The 21,465-nt window shown below is 58.3% G+C and overlaps 4 protein-coding genes across 4 annotated transcripts in view; 2 read left to right on the top strand and 2 right to left on the bottom strand.

Annotated features, from left to right (window-relative positions):
- Positions 1–1,589: 1,589 nt before the first annotated feature.
- VOLCADRAFT_120245 (uncharacterized protein) lies at positions 1,590–7,687 on the top strand (the record flags this gene model as incomplete). The annotated part of the gene is made up of 9 exons (XM_002945883.1): positions 1,590–1,888; positions 2,490–2,563; positions 2,837–2,978; positions 3,561–3,617; positions 3,903–4,095; positions 4,391–4,559; positions 4,934–5,087; positions 6,224–6,312; positions 7,240–7,687. Coding segments are annotated over exons 1-9 (1,494 nt in total), but the record flags the coding sequence as incomplete, so codon positions are not given.
- Positions 7,688–14,271: 6,584 nt separating this feature from the next.
- On the bottom strand, positions 14,272–16,287 carry VOLCADRAFT_86407 (uncharacterized protein; the record flags this gene model as incomplete). The annotated part of the gene is made up of 1 exon (XM_002946239.1): positions 14,272–16,287. One exon carries the CDS (start codon positions 16,285–16,287, stop codon positions 14,272–14,274), a length of 2,016 nt encoding a protein of 671 aa, XP_002946285.1.
- A 770-nt stretch (positions 16,288–17,057) lies between these two features.
- VOLCADRAFT_102882 (uncharacterized protein) lies at positions 17,058–18,397 on the top strand. The gene has a single exon (XM_002945884.1). It carries the CDS (start codon positions 17,075–17,077, stop codon positions 17,513–17,515), a length of 441 nt encoding a protein of 146 aa, XP_002945930.1. The 5' UTR covers positions 17,058–17,074; the 3' UTR covers positions 17,516–18,397.
- A 2,020-nt stretch (positions 18,398–20,417) lies between these two features.
- VOLCADRAFT_86409 (uncharacterized protein) overlaps positions 20,418–21,465 on the bottom strand; it is a gene marked incomplete at both ends in the record, with an annotated part of 8,128 nt that continues 7,080 nt past the window's right edge. The window contains 2 exons of the mRNA XM_002946240.1: positions 20,418–20,871; positions 21,069–21,348. Of these exons, the coding sequence (XP_002946286.1) occupies positions 20,418–20,871; positions 21,069–21,348 (734 nt within the window). The remainder of the gene's footprint in view (positions 20,872–21,068; positions 21,349–21,465) is intronic.

The following is a 21,465-nucleotide window of genomic DNA, read 5'->3' on the forward strand; positions in this document are numbered from 1 at the left end:
CGAATTCCCGGAGGGTGTGATAATAAGACGGGGGTTCTGCCAGTCATCATAAAATCGCTCCTTCAACGCTTCCATGACATATCTAAAATTGATCGGGTTCGACGACATGAAATTGACCTTAAATCCAGGTCCAGGTGCAGCTCCGGGAAGTGTCCTGAGCACCTGAGACCCCTTAGGTTCATGGCAGTTGGTGGCAGTACAATCAGAACGCATTGCAAGACGTATCTCCTCACGCAAAACGTTGTGAAACACAGTCCCCTTCGCAAGAGTAACCCTGTTCAAAAAACGGTAAATAAGCGAGGCCCAGTGAAGGTGGAGGGGCCATTGACCAAGCTACCTGACCAGTACACGGTACCCTCCCTGACCCAGAGAGATGCTTCAGAAACGTGCGTTGCAGCTCGGCCATGCAATTCTCTAGAGACCTTTCGGAAAGACCTTTCGAAGTAGCAGGACCGCCCATGCGCGTCAGGTGGTCGATCAACGACCTGGAGAATAAACTGCGATCCCCACACCTGGACTCCATACGACAAAATGGATCTAACCTGCATTTCAAAACAGATGAGCGCTATCTTAGGCAGAAGCAGTTCCCTCCTATGCAACTTGGCTATCAGCGCATGTGTGGTTCGCTGCCCCGCACTAAATCAGTGCAGGATTCGAACGGGGCATCCAGCCCGTAATGAAGCCCTAAATACCTAGCCCTGCCCACCCGCGGCATCACTTCAAAGTGCACAGTGTTTCCCACTGCTCGCTGCATACCGACCTTCACAAGGCTCCCAGTTAACGCACGCAGAGTTCGATTGGGGTGAAAGTCGACAACCTCACACTTACGGATATGAACGGTCATGCCAAATGCTGCGCTGTACCACTCCATGAGGGCCTTAAGAAGGCACATCAAGCGCCGGTAATTGTGAGCAAGCAGATTCAGTTCATGTACATATAGCTTTAGGGGAACACGTACCCATCAGCAATGGGCCACCCATCGGCACACATAGCTATTGGCGCTATACGACCTTCGGCCTCTACGTATTCCTCAAAGCCCTCGATGAAGAAACCGAACGACTTGGGGCTGAGGTGGCAGCCCCAAGTTTGGCCCCTTTAGCAGAGTCGAAAGGTTCCCCCAGCCTACAGTTGCTTTCACGCGCACACTAACACCCTTCTGTAGCTGGCCTCCAGAGCCCTCAGCATGGCGCCATGTAAAGTATACCGCGTTCCTTTAGTCTCAGCCAAAGCAGGCGACGCGGAACACGACCAAAAGCTTTCTTAAAACCAACCTTACAGACAAAGCGCGGGGTTGTATTGTCAGGGACATTCCTGTGCCGGTCAGTAAGGTGCCAGAGCAAGAGTAGGTTGTGTACGGTGCCTACCTTGGCCCGGAAACCACCCTGCAACGGGGATCGTGCATTGGCAACCCCAACCCATCTGCTAAGCCGGCGCTCCAAAGCACGAGGAGAGAATAGCTAGTAATTTCTTAGTTCAACATTTGCAACGCGTACGGCGGATCCGGAGCGCTGTCCCGGCGGAAGACATGATTGTCACTCGTTTATTCGAAAAACTGATGTATTCGTTGACAGTGTTAATTTACTTAAAGCCAAGCTTCATACGCATTATAACGCTTGGCAGGTAATTTGTTGAAGAACCTAAACGCGAGTTGCCATGTTTAAGCCATTACCGAAGCCTCACTTCTCTTTCTGAGGGACCACAATATTTTTGCAAGCTTCCGATGGCGGATGTGCAAGAGGATTCACCAATAGGGGGCCAAGGCCAGGCGGAAGGCGGCGCTCCGGCTGCCGACGAGGAGGCCGAGTTGGCGAAACTGCAAGCGGAGCTCTACGGTGGGGAGGGAGACGGCGGCGATGCTAGTGAGGACCCAGGCAGCGGAGCAGCGCAGGTGTGTCGAGGGTTCACTCGACAAGGCCCGACATAACGTACGGTTGGGACTCCGAGCTGTTACAGTTGCGCTGCGTTTTTACATTAATCTACTTGACAAGGAGTAGTTACGTAGCTTGTAATTTGCTAAGTGTGGAGCCAAACCAGTCGGGAAATACCAGGGCTTAGCAGACATGCCCTAAGTACTCCCTAAGTGCCTGTGTAACCTCCAGGTTTATTTTACAGCATGCCATATGTAGTTTTTTTTAGGTGGCAGTCACCGTGCCGGAGGGCCCAAATCTCGCCGGTTACGAGACTGCATCTCCCTGTCGATGTCTCCGTCGTTTTCCTGACAGCTGCTTCACCACATGTCATGATGTGGAGGAGGGTAACCACACATAAATAGTGGGAAGTATGACACAGCCAATCCTGTCGTTAGCTTCATCACCTCAGCGCCTCAGGGTCCTCTTCTGCCGGCCAAGACACACGCATCCATCCATAACCCAATCCACACTCGCCGCTGCCGCTGCTGCTGTGATGCCGCTAATGGGGCGACGTGTGTGATATTGGCAATGTGACTAGGTGTCTGTCTGTCTGTCTGTCCGTGTCCGTGATCTGGCCAGGGCGACGGCGAAGGGGGCGGGGAAGCAGCCGTCATGACTAAGAGTCAGATGAAGAAGAAGGCCCGGCTAGAGAGGTGAGCTGGGTCGCGGATGAGATGAAGGGGCATGGGTTGGAGGAGAAACCCGTACGATGGGTACGGACGGGGGCCGTGTTGTAGTGATGAGATAGCCTCTCGGGGTGTTTGTGTGAGAGTAGGGCCCCTACCTATCTACACCGCCGCCGCCGCCGTGGGAGATGATGGGGCTGGGGGGAAGGCGGTGATTCCCGTCATGGAGGAGAGGCGGATGATCATGGCCTCTCGTTCCGTCAATGCGATGCGATTTCGGGGGCCGCTCACCGCCCGCAGGATGTTGGCGAAGCGGGCCGAGTCCCGGCAGCGCGAGAAGGCCGTCCGGGCCCAGCGGAGAGCGGAGGCCAACGAGCGGAAGGCGGCTGAGTGGGCGGGGATGAGTGAGGAGCAGAAGGAGGCGGTCAGGAAGGAAAAACAGGTGGGGTTGGGGGGTGCGGAAGGGTTCGGGGGGAAAGACGAACAACAAACGAGTGAAGCTGCTGCCAGGGCAAGAGTGTACCAGACGTAGAACTGACCGAAAGGCGTCCGTGAAGACGGCGACCTCGGGATGACGTAGTGAAGCTGATGTCGGAAAAACTACCTACCTAAAAACCCAGGACCTAGGAAAAACTACCTACCTAAAAACGCCAGGACTAAAAAAGCAGAGAAAGCAGTAATGCCAAGCCGTAAAGTAGGTGTAGAAAAGTAGGTGTAGAGGCGGCGGAGAAGTAGTAAAGCACTGCTGTCCTAAAGCTGGAATAAAGTTTGCTGCTGGCCTGGAGAACTAGCTGATTTGCTGGCAATGAAAAGCTGTCGGTATGCAAGTGCTCCTCCCAAACCCCCCAAAAAACGCGCGACCGACCCGACCGACCCGAATATCCTAGTCCGGCTAGGGGTTCGGGGGGAGGCTAAGAGAGAAGAACCCTCCCCTTAAATGGATATGGCCCAACCACCGCGAGTGGCAACACTTTCCCCCCTGCCGCTGCCGCTGCTGGTGTTGTTGCTACTGTTGCATCTTTAGGCTCGTCTAGGGGCGCATAAGGACGCTGAGAAGCAACTCAAGGAGCGGTTGAAACAGGTGGGCGAGTGAGTCGTGGTGTGGGGGCCCATGGGTCGTTTTTTGAGAGGTAAGGGCCATGGGGGGCTGGGGGTTGAGGAACAGGGAGCTCAATGCAGGGTCCCGCCGTACTTCATTGCCACGTGTCGCTCTGAGGGTTTCGCGCTGTTGTCCGGGTAACATTTGGTGCTCATTCTCCGTCTTTTCCGTTACCCTCCCCGGCCCGGCCTTTGCTCCCTCTCCCCGGCCCCCTACGCATACACGCACACATGCACAACACACGTGCGCTCTCTCTCTCTCTCTCAGTCTCTGGAGACCGGACCCCGCATCGTGATCGACCTGGACTGGGAGAAGCGCATGAACGAGAACGACCTGCGGCACCTGGTTCAGCAGCTCAGCTTCTCCTACGCCGCCAACAAGCAGGTGGATAGACCCGCGCATATGGTGCTGACCAGCTTCAAGGGGGGAGTGGCGGCACTGGCCAACAAACTTAACCCGGGTAAAGGGGTGGGGGTCCGGGGAGAGCGGTGGGAGAGCGGGAGAATGGGGGGTTCGGGGACATGTGCGTCTGTATGTATGCGGGGGAAGAGGATCGTGGGCCGATGGGGGAATATGGTTTAAAAGGCGATGTATTTCAGCATGGGTGCTGTAGGGGTGTGTGGGTAATGATGAGTTTGGTGGCGAGCGTGGTTGGCATGTAGCCCGTGACCTGAGCATTAGGGCGGCGACAGGATGTGGGGATCTACCAGTCCTGGCGCTTCTTTACTTACCGCCTATACCCGGTAACCCCTCAGGTATGGATAAGTGGTTTATAACCCGTACGGAGCAGCACTACGGGGAACTCTTCAGCAGCCCCGAGGATAAGGCCCGACTGGTTTACTTGACAGCGGATGCGGAGGACGAGCTAGACGAGCTGGACGAGAGCAAGATCTACATAATTGGTGGATTGGTGGACCACAACAGGTAAAGGGTTAGGGGGTGGGGGATTGCGTACCGTACAAGGGGGGAAGGGGGTCACGAGGGCCTCGAGGGGGGATTGGATTGGAGGTGGGCAAGGAGGGGTTACAGGTACAGTAACCCCTGTTGAGGGAAAGGGGAGGACGGTGAACACGGGGCCTCCCGCCGAGCCCCAACCCGAGCCCCAGCTTCCCCCCCGCTGTCCTTCCCCTTGTTCGTGTGTTCCTTGGGTTTTTGCAGATCTGACCTGACCCTGGGGTTTGGCCTGACCCGACCTTGACCCGCCTCATCTCACCTCGCCTCAACCCGGACACCTAACCCCTCACACACCCTCACACACACGCAGTTCACACGCACACACTTCCTTTCAACCCGTCCAGGTACAAGGGCCTGTGCGAGGAGCAGGCACAAGCAGCGGGTATCCCCACCGCGAGGCTGCCCATCAACCGCTACGTGCAGCTGGCCAGTCGTGCAGTACTAACGGTCAACCACGTGTTCCAGATCCTGGTGGAGTACTACGCGCGCCGGGACTGGGTCAGCACGCTAGACGTCGTCCTGCCCAAGAGGAAACGGGCGGACTTGGCGAACCAGCCGCCGCCGCAGCAGCAGCAGCAGCGGCAGCAGCAGCAACGAGCTGTGCAGTCTGAGATCCCACCCTCAAAAGCGGCGCAGGAAGTGGCAGCAGGGGATGGTACTGCGCAATCCAATGGAGCGGGAAGTGGTTCGATGGCGGAAGATGATTTGATGGAGGCCGATGCTGGGAAGCTTGCGGTGGCGGAGGAGACGGTGAAGGGCGAGGGCGCGTCAGCGGCAGCAACGGAAGGGGGGAGCTCCGGAGCTGGGGAGGTGGAAGAGGGGAGAGGCACGAAGCGTAAAGCTGAGGGCGAGCCGGCGGCAGCGGACTGAGTATTGCAGACGGCTGAACGGGGTCGAGCGAAGTTTGGAGACCACGCAGGAGCAGGGCGACCGACCTTGTTACGAGGTTGAAGTGTGGGATGGGATGGGGCTTGGCTCAACCACATCGCTTGTATGCGGCACTTTGGCGGGACCCATGCGGCTCCGGGAGGTCCTTCAGGGTTTGCCTTGGTGTAATTAAGCGAAGGGTCGTTGTAAAATCATTTATGTACAGTGCAAGCCGTGCATCGCTGCAGGAGGTGGTTGAAGGTGTCACTCTTTGCCCACGGAGTAGCCGAGCTCCTCGTCCTTAGGTTTTACGCTGTATAGCTAGCATGGAACGGGAAGAAAAGCAGGTAGCAGCATTTGTTCGGAGGCCGTCTTAAAAGATAACATCCTCCCGCTTCCCTGCTTTGGATACTTTCCAGAAATTAGGACGAGTTAACAAGATTTGTGTATGATATTCTATGAGGAGGTGTACTGCCTGGGTGTCCAGTATTATAGACAACATCTGCTTTCGGAAGTACTTCGTCCGCTGAGTCGGCACGTGCACGTTCCAAGTGAAAATTTGCCCAGGTACCTGGACTGCAATATCAATACTTGCTAAGCTGCGTGCTTTTGTAGAGATTAATTGTTTTAGATTCTTGGGACGGAGGGCTTTAGGAGGACGGCGGCGTGTGACGCCAAGGAGAGCGGCTTGGCATTTGGCTGCCATGCCTGCCATGGCCAATGACACCGAACCGCTGCTTTCTGCCTACCACTTCAACTATACGCAGCGACCCCGCCGAGATAAGGCTTGGGCCCTAACGTACTACCTCTTGTTGCTTTTAACGCTTGGCTGGCCGCTGATCAACCTCGTTTTGAGGTATGACAAGCTACTGACATTGCATCCAGCGATCTGACACTGCAATCATTTGTGTCCATTTTGAGGTAAAAGGAAGGTCTTGCCTCCGAGGGCTGGCTACCACCCTGCCTCCACATATTGTTTCGAAAGCATCTCGCAGACGTTCTTTCTATTGGTAGTTGTATTATCTGTTTACCCGTTCTGCAAAGATTTCTAATTTTCGTGGCTTTGTTTGCCGGAACTGGGAATGCTCTGCTAGGACCGCAATCTCAAGTTTTGAGGTGTCAGCTATGATCTTTTAAATAAGCTGCAGCGCTGTTTTGTGTGGGGGGTTGGCCAGTGCGTTAGCTGCTAACTTCCACGTGGCCCAATGCAAACTGCCAGTTGCGGTGCTAGCTCAGTTTCTAACCTAACCGCGCAGCACCTGAAACATGCAAGATTAGGGACGCATGTTTAGTCCTACCCGTCATGGTAGCTGTCGTTTCAGGCCTTTGTCAACGGTTTGGAACCCTTGTCAGTGACCTTGCCCCACGATGATCAGTCAAACCTTCACATAGCGCATCAACGCCATGCACTCTGACCTGTGGAGCGGTATACTCTGCCGTGCGCAAGTCCATGAGGTCGCCCTTAAGTCCCGATGCATCCGCTTTCCTCTTGTTGCATGAGATGATGGCCACACAGCATCTATACCAACTGTTTCAGTTTATCCATTTCACAACCTTCAGCGACCACCTTACCTTGCCCACCCGCTCACCTTATGCCGGGCCATTCGATTCCTCCCTACCTGTCCATCCCCGCACCTGCGCCCCACGCAATACACACCACCCACCACCGAGGATACCCACACCTCTCTCCGCTCTTCCTGCCCCGCATTTCCACCCAGCTCCCAACGCGCCAACCTCTATTATCTGCCCCTTCCTCACTCCCCCCCTCGCTTTCTCCCTCTAGGCCCGAACTCATAGCCATCTTCTCCTCCCCGGACTACCTGGACGATCCCGACCACTGCCCCATAACCCTCGCCAAGGCCCCCTCCTCCCGCACCGCCTCCCTCATCACGCGAGCTACAGCAGCAGTCCAGGAGGCCATCGCACCAGCGGCACGTCGTCGACGAGCCATCGCGATATCCTCCTCCGTCGCCCCCAGCGCCTCCGCGCTGCTATCCCGGTCTACGGAATCAAGTGACCCCATCATCACGACCACGACTACCAGCAGCACCGCCAGCGCACTAACGGCGAATGATGAGCTCTATGAGGGGGAAAATAAGGGCCCCCTACGAAAAGGACACCCTCTGGAGTCCGAGACCTTCCCCAACCACCAAGAGCTACAACAACAAAACGGACAACCGGATAACTACCTCAACCAACCCCTCTCAACCCGCAGTTCCGCAAAGGACATAGTCAGGGAACCCACATCGGTGGTGTCCCTCACCGATCACATCCTAGAGCCATATCCAGATTCCGGCGCAGGACTTGATCTAGCTGAAGCGGGCCTCGATGCACACGTTTTGGCTTCGTCAGGCTTAGGGAAGAAAGCCCCGAAGCATAATAGCAGCAGCGACGGCGACAGCGACCGCGGCGATGGCGGCTCTTCCGACGATGGGCCTGTGTCCCGGACGTTGTTGGACTACGGCGGGTTGCTGCTGCTGATCAGTCTGGGTGCCGCGGTGGTGCTGGCGTTTCTGTTTGTGTTGGCCCTGCGGCACAGCCCCTGGGCCCTGGTGCTGCTGGCTTGTGGACTGCAAGTGAGCGCCCCCCTGGCGTCCGCGGTGTTGGCCAGCAAGGCAGGTGAGGTGGGCTGTGGAGCGGAGGGAAGGAGGGGGCGAAGGGAGGGATGGGAGGGAAGGAGGGTGGGGGACCTGCGAAGGGGAGGGACGGGGGAATCATATGTGATGATGCGACAGGGGGAGAGCGGGGAGGTTTTGTGATCGTGAGGGGGATTGCTTGCTGCTTGCGGGGAGAGGCACGCGACTGTCGGGGATGGTGGTACGGGACAGGACGGGGGAGGATAGAAGAAACTTAACTTTAGGGCGAGGGGACAAAGGAAAGAGTTCTCGCCCAGGCCGGGTAAGGTGGGGTCGGGTTGGGTTGGGTCGGGTCGGGCAGGTTGGGGTGAGTCTCTCGAGGTGTGGGTCTTATTACGACCGGAAGAGGGGAGGCGTGGAGAGGAGAGGACGGAACCCGTCCGTTGTTACAGTCATTCAAGGCCGACCAGCTGCGTGTGGGTCAGGAGGGAGGTTAGGGCCCTAACGGGGAAACCTTTGGAGGAGGGAAAAGGAGGGGAAGCGAGAGGCATGGAGTGTACATGTGCAATCTGGAGGTGGTTTGCATCTGGGTGTGTGAGGCGCCTCTGGACCTCACACTCCCGCTTCTCTCCTCCCCTTTCCGCTCCGCTTCCCTCCCCCCCTTCCCGCCTACTGGTCAGTTCTGCTTCTCTTTCCCTGGCAGCAGCTTCACTCGCTCGTGGTTCGTCTTTCCCCCCGCCCCCTTCCCGCCACCTCGGTGTGGGTGCATCCGGGGTGCATCCGCATTGCGCTGCTAACCTGCAAGCAGGCCTCGTAATCCCATCCCACGCGGCTTGCCGGAGTATGGGTTTTAGGGTTCTCCGAGGGATGGCGGTTGGACGTCAACCCGACAGCACTGTTGGACAACGGTTTGGCTCGAATGGTATCCCGGTGATATCCCGGTGACGTCAGCAGCACCCGCCCCTAAGAAAATAAATCCTTTAGCGGAACCGCCCTTCACCCCCTTCATTCTTCATTCTATGTCGTAAACTCGCGGGGATTAGCCCCGGGGCCAGCAGCAGGCACACCACCGGATGGGCCCTCCCTCCGTCGCCCTCTCTCCCTCCTTACATACACCCCACCCCACCCCCCAACACCCCACACAGGCAATAGCCTGCTGGCCGCCCTCCTGCTGCTGGCCGCCGCATTGCTGGCCGTATTCCTATACAGTGGAAGGGAAGCCCTGGGCCTGGTCTCACGTCTCCTAGGCCTCGCTGCAGTAGCCCTGCGCGACAACCCCGCTCTGCTGGGCCTCGTCGCGGCGCTCAAGTTGGCGCTCGCGGGCGCTACTTCGCTGCTGGTGGCGGCAGCGGCAGTAATGGGCGCCGCCGGAGATGTGGTCCCTAATCCCCTGCGCGGCATCCAACCCGGCTGCGTGTCGCCCGCGGGACAGCGTGTTACTTGTTGCGCTCTGGCGCCCTCGGCGGCGCTACCCGCCTACCTTCTCGCGGCCTCGGTCTCCCTGGCCTGGACGGTGCTGTTGCTGTTTGAGCTGAAGGTGTATGTGGTTAGCGGCGTCGTGGCGCAGTGGTACTTCTCCCCCGGGGGTCATTTGGCGGGTGGAGGAGGAGGGCAGCATTACTTGCTCGACGGCGGAGGGCTCGGCGGCAGTGGCGGAGGCGGCGGGGGAGGTGGCTACTCGTCGGGCCGGGCTCTGGCGGCCTCCTTGGGCCATGCGCTGGGTCCGTCCTTCGGGTCGCTGTGTGCCGCCAGCGGGGTGCTGGGGGCGACTACGTACGTGAGGGCGGTAGTCAACGGGTGAGGAAGGGGGAGGGTGAAAGGCGAACCACGAGCGAGTGAAGGTGATGTGCCAAGGAAGGACTGATGCGCCTGAAGTGAAAGAAGGCATTAGGGGGCGGGGGAGGTGTGGGGGCGGGGAAGAAGGGTGTTACGAGGGAAGGGTGCCGAGGAGATGGGAGCACGTGAGAGCCCAGACACTACGTTGACGCGTTAGGGTGAGCGGCGAAGTGCGTGAGGAGGATGAAGGGGTGAGGAGCAGGGCAGCGACAGGCTAGGGGATGGAATGGGTAGGGCCGGCAGAGCTGAGGGCGGTGTGTTGCTCCATCGGTAAGGGCGGCCCCGAGAGTGTGGGTCGGGAAGTTTAGGCGGCGTTGGTGCGGTACCTGGACTCGTACCTCCCATGAACTACTTACCATGCTGCGGCTTCGGCCATGGGGGCGTATCGGGCTGGGCTGGGTGTCAGTAGTTTCGTTTACGGCGGTCAAAGAGGTGCACGACGCAGGCGGGTCGGGGTAGCCGATGGAGGGCAGATGAGGAGACGACCTGCTCGGTGACATTCCGCACCTGGCGAGGTCTCGGGCGGGTCTTGCGTTGGGTGCGTTGGGTTTCTTGTTTGGGCTCTTCCGCTTCTTCCCCGGTCGTTTATGCACAACCTCCGCTTCCACTTATATTCCATGCTCGGCTTTTGCCTGTCTCCGCTCACCCCCCCACACACACACACGCACACGCACACACGCTCCCTGGAGTGACTCGTGGGGCTGTTGCATCATTCGGCTTCGAGTGCTCCATGGCAGCTGGTGGTTCGGGCGGGGACCGTCCGCAGACTGGAACCCCTTTGCCGCCTCTTGCAAAAACTCCTGAGTGAGTGACTGCACCCCCTTCCCACTTTTACCCTTTCTCTCCCCTACGCACCCCCACCCCGCCCCCTCCCCCAACCCACCCCCAGCATTGTGTCCCACTCCCGCCGCAACCACCCGTCCGGCGCGGGCGCCTGGGTCACCGGCCTGTTTGCGTGTCCGGGGGCAGTGTTGAGTTGTTGCTGCTGCTGCCTGGTCACTTTGTTGGAGCAGCTGACCAAGTTCGCCACCGTGCAGATGAGCTTGAGTGGACTAGGGTTTTGGAGGGCCTCCCAGGAGGCTGTAGCGCTACTGCGGCGGAACTCCATGGACGCGTACAACATGTGGTGAGAGGGGTGGGTGGGTTATTCCTTGGCGGGTTACCCGTAGAGGGGAGATTTTAGATGCCGGGCGTGAGGACGTGAAGAAGGGAAGAATGGAAAGTTGGGGAGGAGGGCTTAGAGCTCAAACCGGAAGGGAGGTGGGGAGGGGGAGGATGAAGGGGAGGGCTGTGTGTAGTGTATGTATGTAGGTAGGTAGGCTGTCAGTTGAAGCGGCCGGGCGGGGAAGATGAGGGGGAGAGGAGAGGAGAGGAGGGGAAGGTGAATCGTATGCAATAAACGCAGAGTCAGCTTTCCGACGTGCAAAGGAGCGGTAGAGGGTGCAGAGAGGAAGAGGGGGGAGGGAAGGGGAATGCGGGACGGTGGCGTAAGCGGTTTGGGCGGTTAGGGAGAGAGAGAGAGAGAGAGGGGGGAGATGCTTGTTGAAATAGATTCCTTAGGGAACATGGGACATGGCGCAAAAACGCGGATCGAAGCACGGTCGAGCGCTTCCGGCCCAAACCCTGCTCAGAACATGAACAGGGCGGCAAGTGAGCGTCTGTGTCCTTACTATCCTGTTTTGGCAACCTTTTTGATGTTGTTGTTGTTGTTGTGCGCATCCCTCCCTCCCTTCCGCTCACGCCCCACTCGCCCTCCGCATACAACGTGTGTGAAGGTGGTACATGCCCATGGTGCTGCACTGCGGCGCCGCCGCCTTCGCCGGCACCTGGGGCTACACCGCCTACTGGTTGGTCCGTCAGTTCTGGGCGCCTTTCACCCACCAGGCGCCGCTCAGCGCCACCGCCGCCGTCACCCTCGGCGCCCTGGCGGCCGCCACTGCCGAGCTCATACTGTCCTTTGTGTGTTCTGTACTAGTCAACATCTCAGACGCCTTGTTTATCTGCTTCGTACTCGACCGGGACAGCGCCGCCGTCACCTGGTACGACTTGCATTGCGTTCTCGCGTCGCTGCCGTGCTGCGCTACAGCCGACGCGGCGGCGTTGGATACGCATTTCGCCGCCGGGCTGCATCACGCCGGTGGCTACGGCGCCACTGTCCAGCCGCCGTCGTACTACTACGTACCACCCGCGCCGTCGTATGGTGGAGCGTATGGGGCGTACGGCGGTTACCAGGCGGTCAGCGGCGGTGCGGCGCAGCTTGGGCATCCGCTTGGGTTTGGGCAGCAGCAGCAGCAACGGCTGCAGTACGGCGGCGCCGGGGGGTACGGCGGCGGGGGTGGCGGGTTTTGGGGTTGGTTGAGGAGTCCTGGCGGCTCAGGTTCTGGGATGTACGGCATGCCGTACGGTAGCCCTGGGCAGTATCGCAATGACCGGCCGCAATACCCCCCGCCGGCTGTGCTGTCCCCGCCGTACTCTGATCAGCGCTTTCCTATCATGGGCCCGCCGCCGCCGCCGCCGTTCTATGGGTCGCCGCTGCCGTCGGCGCGACGGACGTGACGCATGATCGTGTTCTGATCTAATCCAACACACAGACACACACTTGTGCTGTATTCCGGCGCAGCATAAACATCGGCTGAAAAGCCTGAGCAGACGTGTAGCTAGCGCCTTTGCCTGGGGACATGTGCGCAGGTTCTCGCATCGCTTATCTGCATTTGCACGCATGTGCGTGTGCAGGCGCCCTCCTGTATTTGTGCATTTTCATGTGCGCGTGTGCGTTCCTTAGCAGGTGATTTTGTTATCTTGGTGCATTGAGACGTGATGGCCACTAAGTTGATTTTGGAAAGAAAACGGAGTTTAGGGAGCGCTATGACCGGAGGGGAGGGACAGGTTTGTTGCGGGCCTTGTGGGCCTTGTGACTGCTACGAGAAGCCCTGCAGGGGTAGAGTTGGGCATGTTTGTGAATTGGTCTCTCTAATTTGTTCCTCATCTCCAGCTCTCCAGCATGTCAATCTGTTTGTCAGCAGAGTGCATTTGTGGCTTGGCGCTAAGACCTGTCCTACCGTGTCCTCTTCGTCGCAGTTGATGTCCATATTGTCATCTACGCACCCTTGGAAGCAATCTTTCTTTGGTTTCATAGGTGGTGTGGAAACTTTTGTTTGAAAACGTTTGTTTTTTCGGTCTTGTCCTCGCTTTTTCTTTTTATTCTCTATCGTGAACCGGTTAGTAATTTCCGCTATTAGCCAACTAGTCAACTAGACAAGTAACCATACTAGGGTTTTGGGTTTTATGACGATGGAGGAGCGGCTTGCCTCGTGGCAGGTATAACCCTCCCCACGAACCCCGCCGCCAACGTCTCCGCGAGCAGCTTGCAGCAGCAATCCTTGCACCGCACAGGGAGTGAAAGCGGTAGTACGGGGCGGACGGGTACTGGCAGGGCGGGTGCATCATCGTGATCATCACCGTCAGCAACAGTGGACTGGGGAAAATGTGGCTCCCGCGCTGTGTGGCCATTGTTGTTATTGGTTGAAAGGTATTACGAACGGTTTCGGAGCGACACCCCGCTGTTGCCCCCGCGTCAGGGACCGGAGCGAGAGAGCTGAGCGATTGAGTGAATGAACCTTCCAGGCGCTTTCAGGTGGAGGTGCGCGCAAGCTCTCGCTCTCTGCCTTGCTCAATGTCAACCGTCCACTTCTGTAACACAACGTAGCCTTACCTGCTTTTCTATAACCTATAAAGCCCAGACTAATTGCAGCTATCTCAAAAAATTAGATGATTTTTATAATAAACCTCAATGCCATGGGAAAGGTCTTATGAAAAACAATTAGACGATGTATTGGTTTTTGCTCGCACAGAATGGTGAAAAGTAATGGTTGATGCCGATAGAGTTAATGACGAGCAGACAAAATATGGAAACATTTAATGGCAAGAGAGCGGGGCTAAGAACATGGAATATATAATCTATACTTACGGTGGAGATTACGTCCACATTCAGAGGAGACACCTCTACTAATAATTGCCCTAATTTCTACGCCAAAATCTGTGTTAACCTCTGACTCAATTATTGCATCTAACATCTTACCTCTACCGCTTCGACATGGACCGATTTTCTCTCAACCTCCTGTACCCAGTTGAAGAAGTTCCTGAAGTAATGAACCCCCCTAAAAATACACTCTTTTGCAAAAGCGCAAAGGGCTCAGTGTCCCCGTTGACTTTGGAGGGCATATCATGGCGACGAGGCCGTAAGCTGGGGACTTGACGCGCACGATAAAAGAGTTGACGGTCGGAACCGCCGTACGTGTACGGTAAAAAACATTTCAGATTTTCACCATCCCTTTCTTCCCGTTTTGAAACCCAAACCCCGAAGCAAACGGTCCCAGGTCGCAGCACACACCGCGACAGCCCCTTCACAATGCAGTCCGCGCGGGAAGGGAAGATTCGCGGGGCGGGGTATGAGCCCTCTGCGACGACAAAAGGAACCGCTGCATCACCTCCCCTAGGTCCCAACCCACCACACGAAACCATTCCGACAACCCTCCAACATGCCGCTGCTGCGGCCCAACCAACCCAACCGCCGCCCGGCCGCCCGGCCCTGCACGGCGCCGCTGCTGCTGCTGCTGCTGCTGCTGATCATCATCATCATCATCATAATGGGGTAATGGACGAGGAGCGCCTGGCGCCACTGGCCCCCCCCCCGCCGCCGCGGCCGCCGCCAGTCCCGCCAGCAGCGCCTGTCGTACCTCGCCACTCCTCAGGGCCAGGACACACAGCAGCTGCGGCGGCAGGGGGACCCCATCCCCTGCCCTAGCTCCCTTCCCTAGCAGCAACCCCTCCGGCTGCAACGCCAGTGCAGCTGCTATCAGCCGACAGCACCGCTGTGACATGGCGCGCTGTACCACCGCCCCAACCTCCTCCACCGCCTCCTCTCCACCAGGTCTATTTACGACCGCTCCCACTCCCCCTTTCCCAGGGAACCAAACATCGTCGACACCGCCGCCGCCGCCGCCGATCCCCACGCCACCACCCCAACCACGCACGTGACTGTAGTCCGACGGAAGCGCCGCCGTCGGGAAGACGCCTTCGTGGCTGCCGCGGTTGAGCTGTTCGGCCTCTAGGTGCCCCTGCCCGCCCAGTCGCGTCAGCCAGCGCACCGCCGCCTCCGCACCCCCCTCCGCCACACGTACCACCAGGTCAGGCCACATGTCGGCCAGAGCCGCTGAGGCACACAGCTCCGCTAGTGCAGGGACTTCACACAGCTCCTCAACCAGCAGCAGCAGCGTGGCGTCCTCCCCCGCCCCATCACACGAGCGCCGCTGCGGCCCTACAGCGGCCTGCGCTTCCTGCGGGTGCTGGTGCTGGTGCTGCTGCCCTTGACCGTATACATGTTGCGGCCACTGCCGCTGCGGCTCCCCCATAGCTGCTAAGCCTGCAGTTGCGATCACGCCTGGGCCCGGATTCGAACCGGGGATCTCAACACCCTTGTCATCGCCTGAGTGGAACCTCGTGGAAGAGTCGCGGCCGTTACTGTTGTCGCCGCAGCCAAAGCCAAAGGTGACCGCCCCAGAGGATCTGCCCGGGTCATCGTACGGCATTCCGTACAAGAGCTGCCCCGCTGCCAGACGGCACTGAAAATCCGAGCTCAGGAAGAATTCCACCAGCCCCTCCGCATCCGCAACTGCCGAAGCCGTTCCGGACTCCGTCCCAGATACGACGTCCGCTGCGGCACTCGGTGCCGTGGACTCCGTCGCCGTCACTGCCGTTGCCGCCGGCCCCTTAGGTGCATAGACCCGCTGTGGCGGCGGCGCTTCGCCCGGCGGCGCCCGTGCAGTCACCTCCGCCTCTACAGGCTCAGGCAGCCCCGCTGCTGCTCCCCACGCCACCTCCATTAACCGCAGCTCCGAAGCCAGGGATGGATGCCGGGGGGCAACTGCCGCCAGCAGTGCAAAAGCGGCATCCAGAAAGGTCGTGTCTAGAGCCCCTGGTCGGAAGGAGCTCCCGTTCTGGCCGCATCCCATTTCGATTTCCTCCGGGCGGAGGTCGTATGGGTCTGCAGAGCGCCCTGGCCTTGGTATGGTGGTGGTGTCGGCGGGGGTGTGGAGCATTGCGCTGCTGTGGCAGCTGCCGCGGAGGTGGGCCTCCCGCAGAGCGGAGCGGCTGAACGCTGCAATGACGTTGCCGGCGGCGGCCCGCCGTACGGCAGGGTCGGGTAGTGCAGCGGCAGCGGTGAGGCAGCCGTCAAGGAGCCGTACCAGTGCGTTACCGAGTGTGGGCCTGGGGATGCGTGCAGCATGAGGATTTGGTGGTTCCGGAGCCCTAGGTTGCAGGGGGCCGTTGGGGGCCGTTGGAGCCTGCGTCCAGACGTGGAGGGTGCCCGTGAATGAAAAGCCGGTGTAGAAGTTGAGGACGATGGAGTAGCGAGGCATGGAAAAGACATGGAAGATTGGGTGGTTGGACTTTAACAAGACTTTTGGAGTGGGCGTGTGGCAGGAACGCTTCCTTTGCAGGACTGTGTTCTGGATGTGGGTTGCTGTAGTTGCACATTAAGTTGTGAGCAGCAGGGGGGCTTAGGGTGTTGGATACGCATCAAGCCAAACATAGTAAGCCATGCTGTTTTTGAACTAAGGCTTGAATGTATTGAACAAGACAGTTTTCGCCCCGATAGATGTGCACACACAACGCGCAGGTGTAGGGTTGGGTTTAGGTGTGGAGGCCAGCTCCAAAGGGTCTGATGCGTGACATGTAGATGATACTTTAACACCGTTAACATGAGCACTTTTGCTCCTGGCCGCTGCTGGCTACCGCAGTTGCACGGCAGAAGGAAAACCGCTACAATTTAGTCATGCTTCTCGACTGCACCCACCATCAGGTGACATTTGCTATGTGCCATGAGCCCAGAATGGCAGAGAGAGAAGAGCTGCTGCAGGGGAAGGTATTCTGCAGCGTTGCCTTCATAAAGTAGCCACTCACGGATGGCCTCCGTGGCGACTTGCATACATGAGCTCCATGATAGTCCTGCCATATATACGCAGAATCGCAAAAACTAGGGGATCAAGGATGACTGGGCAAGCGCAGGCTGAAATGCACGTGCGCATGAAAGTCCGTTCGCGCCAACTATTAGTACGGCGCCATCGCGTCGTCCGTGGGCAACTTACTTTGCCGCCTCCACAGCCATGAGCAGTATTGACACATGTAACTTTTGTTTTGTTCAACATGTCGAGCGACCTGCTAACTGAGCTGCAGCGACAATTGCGAGACGTGAACGACCAATTTGCAATTGTCATAGAGCAACTTATTCACATCGCTCCACCAGCACCTTTGGAAGGTGATAGCGGGCAAATTGTCGCGGAGGAGCCGTCGGCCGTATCCCACGCAGAGCTACAGGTGAAAGCACTCGAGCTCTCCAAGGGGATTGCCCAGCGCTTCAAGGACATCAACACCATCATCAGCAAGCTTCCAGATGCTTACGAGCCTCCCGAAAAACAGGATGCCCGGATAGGTGTTCTGCTGCATGAGCACCACGCGCTGCGCAAGGAGCTCGGCCTGGTGATGCAAGAAGCGGAGCGAAAACTGGAGGAGATCCATGGCTGCTATGAGGCAATCGCGCAGCACACCTTGCGACAGGCTGGCAAAATGGGCACAAGCAACTCGTAAGCACCGTGCTGGTGACGCAGGGGGGTTGGGCGTGCGGTTTTAGCAAGGAACCTTAGAGGCTAAAGATGATCAGTATCAAGGGAACAATGTCCGCATGAGGGGGGCAGGAACGAGGTACAGCGCTCGCTGCCGTGCTGCGTAGGCTGTTGTTATGCGTCCCGTGTTGCATCGCATATTTCGCACGCGGGAAGCCCCCGGTCGGTCACAAAACGGGCTTCGGAGTTCTGACTCTGCAGAACTGATGTATTCATAAGCTATCCAGGAGAGCTCTGGTGGGGAATAGGACAAACTTTCCGACGGAAGGTATCGGCGGATGCTTTGATGGCGGATGAGGTTCAACTGTCTGTGAGATAGAACTGTTCCATGATTTCATTCTGGTGGATGCTCGTTAGCAAGTCACACGCGGCTTTCACAATAACTGACAACATGCGTCATAGACGAAAGGGATGCATGATAGCATGCATTATGGTTTTAGGTTTTATGCGAAACCTCCGAAAGGGAGTTGCGCGGCTCCCAAGTCTCCATGCTAGTGGGTCTCCCTGCACGATTCCTGTGCTGCGCCTTTGCTGGTCTATGGAGTTTCTGCATCCGCCGTCGTAGTAGTAATAGCTCGGAGAAATCTGAACAAACGGTGTAAGCTGTTTGGGGGAAGCTTGGACCCGATTGGGGAAGCTGTAAAGTATGGCTTTCGTCGCTTCGTCACTGTCCATAGGTGACAGTTATAACGCTGCCAAAATTAGGAACGGTGGACACGCGCGCTTCGTGCACAATACAAGGGCATTTTGATGTATGCGACTTCTGTGGAGGTTATTGCCTGCTGTCCTTGGCTGTGCGGTGAACCAAACTGTTGGCAGAGGAGGTGGCCAGATGGTGTAAAACAATACATGCTGGTAACTTTACAAGCACCTGCTAGGTGCATGGGTAAAAGTCGATTCGGGAGGTGAGCCTGGGTCGCCATTACCTCCGTCCTGACCATACATACATGCACATACGTACATACACGCGTGCAAGAGGCGCTCCAGGGCAAGGTGGCTCCTGCAAGGTGGCTGGTTGAGTTTCAGCTATCAAGTAACTCCGCCTGGCCGATGCCACCGAGCAATAGCTCCCATGCCTGCAGGACACCGACTCCAACGGGCAGCGTGAAGTAAGAAACCCCAGTGCAGCACAACAGAGGCCCAGGAAGGCTCACGACGTTCACACACACCCTTAGTCAGTGCGTTTCGCTCAGTGCTCCTATCGCAGCAGTGACGCCATCATCGCCACGCTACGCACCCTGGCGGCCTCTCCTTGCCCTATCTCTCGCCACCACCGCCGCACTAGTGCGCAGATAGGCTCCCACTGCTCCAGTCCATCCGGATGACCCCGGGGAAGTGAGGTAGTTGTGGAGCCGCAGCCCGGAGCTCCCGGAGCCTTCACTCCTCGTCCGTGTCCCCAAATTGAAGAGATTTTAAGTCGTGCAGCTTACAGAAAATCAGAGGCGTAACCAGAATATTTTTTCTTCGCGCCAAGGGAGGCGCTTGCGTGCCGGCAAGCGTGCCTCCCTTGCATGCACGTTTGCACTTCGTAGTTTTTACGTGGTAGGCGGCCCGCGCCATACAGACGGGGCTGTGCGATGCGGGGCTGTGTTGCAGCATGCATGTACGCGCTGTCGTCAGTCAGTCAGATTCGTTCATCATCAGAGCCCGCCCTCACCCGGGCACACCAACGCATCCGGACTGCCGGCGTGCCATCCGCCTGGCTGCTGCGGGGCCCACTTGGGCTGTTACCAAGCAAGGGGTTTGCCATGACAGCAAAGCCATAAACCAGGCAACAAAATGCGGACCAGCATGTCAGCCGCAGTCGCCTGGCTGCCCCTTTAGACGCGAACCCAACAGGTGCATAAGAGATGCAGGCAAGGAGGGTCTCATCCATCTCAGCGATGATCTGCGTCTCTCCTACAGTGGCTCAAATGCGTATCCCGTTCCAAGTATGACGGCCGTCACAAATGCTTAAATGCACAAACAACAGGACACACCGCCAGTGCTGCCCTGCGGTCAGCTGACCGCGCGATCCGACGCGCCTCCACGACAGATATGGAAGTAATAACAGCAGTAACACCTTCAGCAGCAGCAGCAGTAGTTGGCCACTATAACATACAGAAGCAACAGGCCATGATGCACGTGGTGGCGCGCTCTGAAAATCTCCAAAGGTGAGACACATGTACTTACCACCCCCGAGTCCGCAATGCAGTATGGAGCAAACAGACCTCACAGCCCCAGGGCATCACACCCACCCACCCACCCACACCCTCACAGCACACCATTCACGGCAGGGACAACACGCATATCCTGTAGGACCGACTTGCAGCCGTGCGGTTCAGGCAACGGCTAACCGCCAACCACTGGTGCCATGTCACGTAGGCCTATGAGCAGGACGACGGGCAAACGGATAGCTGCAACCCCGCCAGCTCCCTGAACGACCGGTTCACTTTCCGTTTTCCCCCCATTTTATCTTCCTCCCTCCATTCTTCCCGCCCACCACGTCTCATGACACGGGTCGGGTCCCCAAAAGGGCGGACACACACACACACATGTGCACGTACATACACATACACAAACACACACGCGTATGCAATAGAAGCGTTGGCAGCTATATGCATCTGCCAAAACAGGCGACACACACATATAGCGAACTCGACGCCTGGGGCCCGACTGGGTAAGTGTCAACAGTATAACCAGCTACCAGCTCATCTTCTGGTAAATCAAAAGGTAAAGAATGTCGACCTCCATTCTTAACCACAGCGTTAGGTGGAGCGAGTTGAACGGCTCGCTTTGTAAAGTCGGACGGCTCGGCGGTCCCGTTGTGGAGTCTCTTCCGCGGCCCCACCTGCAGGTGGAGTACCGTGCCGTACTGTGCCGTATCATCAGGGCCTCAGCAGCTCCGCCGCCAGGTTAATAAAGGCCCAGCGGTCCTCCGGGTGCAGCGGCAGCCCCGGGGCGGCGGCGCTGCGGACCAAGTCCGCCGCCACACGGGCAACCGCCAGACTGCGACCTGACGACACGGAGGACGCGGAGGACGCCGCGGCGGGGACGGCGGGCGTGACTCCGTCATCGGCGGGGAATACGGCTGTCGCCGCCGCCGCCGCCGCCTGTGGTGGCGCCGATGTCGCCATTGTCGCCATGACGGTTGTCTCCTGGCTGCAGGCCGCCGCTTCCTGCATGAGTGTACGGCTGTACTGAATGAAGGTCTGCTTGGTGGGACCGGACAGCGACGGCAGCTGCAGCGCCAGCGCCAGGATGCGCTCCGAAACCTGCGCCACGAGCTCCGCATACGGCAACTGCTGCTGCGGCAAAGGGTCCAGAGATCCTGGAGCCAGCCTGTGTGTAGCAGCGCACGTGCGGGGCCGGCGTATCAAGGATTGATCGATGATTGATCACCGCAAGGAATGAAGCCACGTTGCGTACGGTGGTGATGACCGGGTTTGATGCACTCGCCCTACCACCTCACCTCACCTCGCCGACATACCCTAAAAAACCTAAAACGCATATGGTAGATGTGACACAATAACGCTAACCTGAGCTTTACTTGCTCCCGTAGCGTATCGCACTCCTGTCGGAGGCGAACCACCTCGCCCTCGCACAGTGTCGGGCGCGCAGCTGCCGCCGCGACAGCGCCGCCGCCGCTGACACCTTCAGCAGCCGCGCCCACAGTGGCGCCCTCGCCGGCAGCTGTAGCTCCCGACTGCGGCTGCTGCGCCTCCGTCTCCGCCGCGCCATTCGGCTTCAGCGCCGCGGACTCACAGACGTACATGTGGCGATCTGCCAGAATCGCCGCCGCCACAGCCAAGTCGACATCTGCGGGAGGCATGCCGCCAAAGGGGCTCACCCCGGCGGCGGCCGCCGCCGCTGCCGCCGCCGCCGCCGCCGGGTTGAAGGGTGTCGCCGTCGCCGTAGCGGCGGCTGCGACGGAGG

Source organism: Volvox carteri (genome assembly GCF_000143455.1).
Source record: "Volvox carteri f. nagariensis unplaced genomic scaffold VOLCAscaffold_1, whole genome shotgun sequence".
In the NCBI taxonomy this organism is placed as follows: Eukaryota; Viridiplantae; Chlorophyta; class Chlorophyceae; order Chlamydomonadales; family Volvocaceae; genus Volvox; species Volvox carteri.

Excerpts from the sequence above, each read along its gene's own strand:
- VOLCADRAFT_102882 (XM_002945884.1), top strand. The coding sequence starts at position 17,075 with ATGTCGAGCGACCTGCTAACTGAGCTGCAGCGACAATTGCGAGACGTG.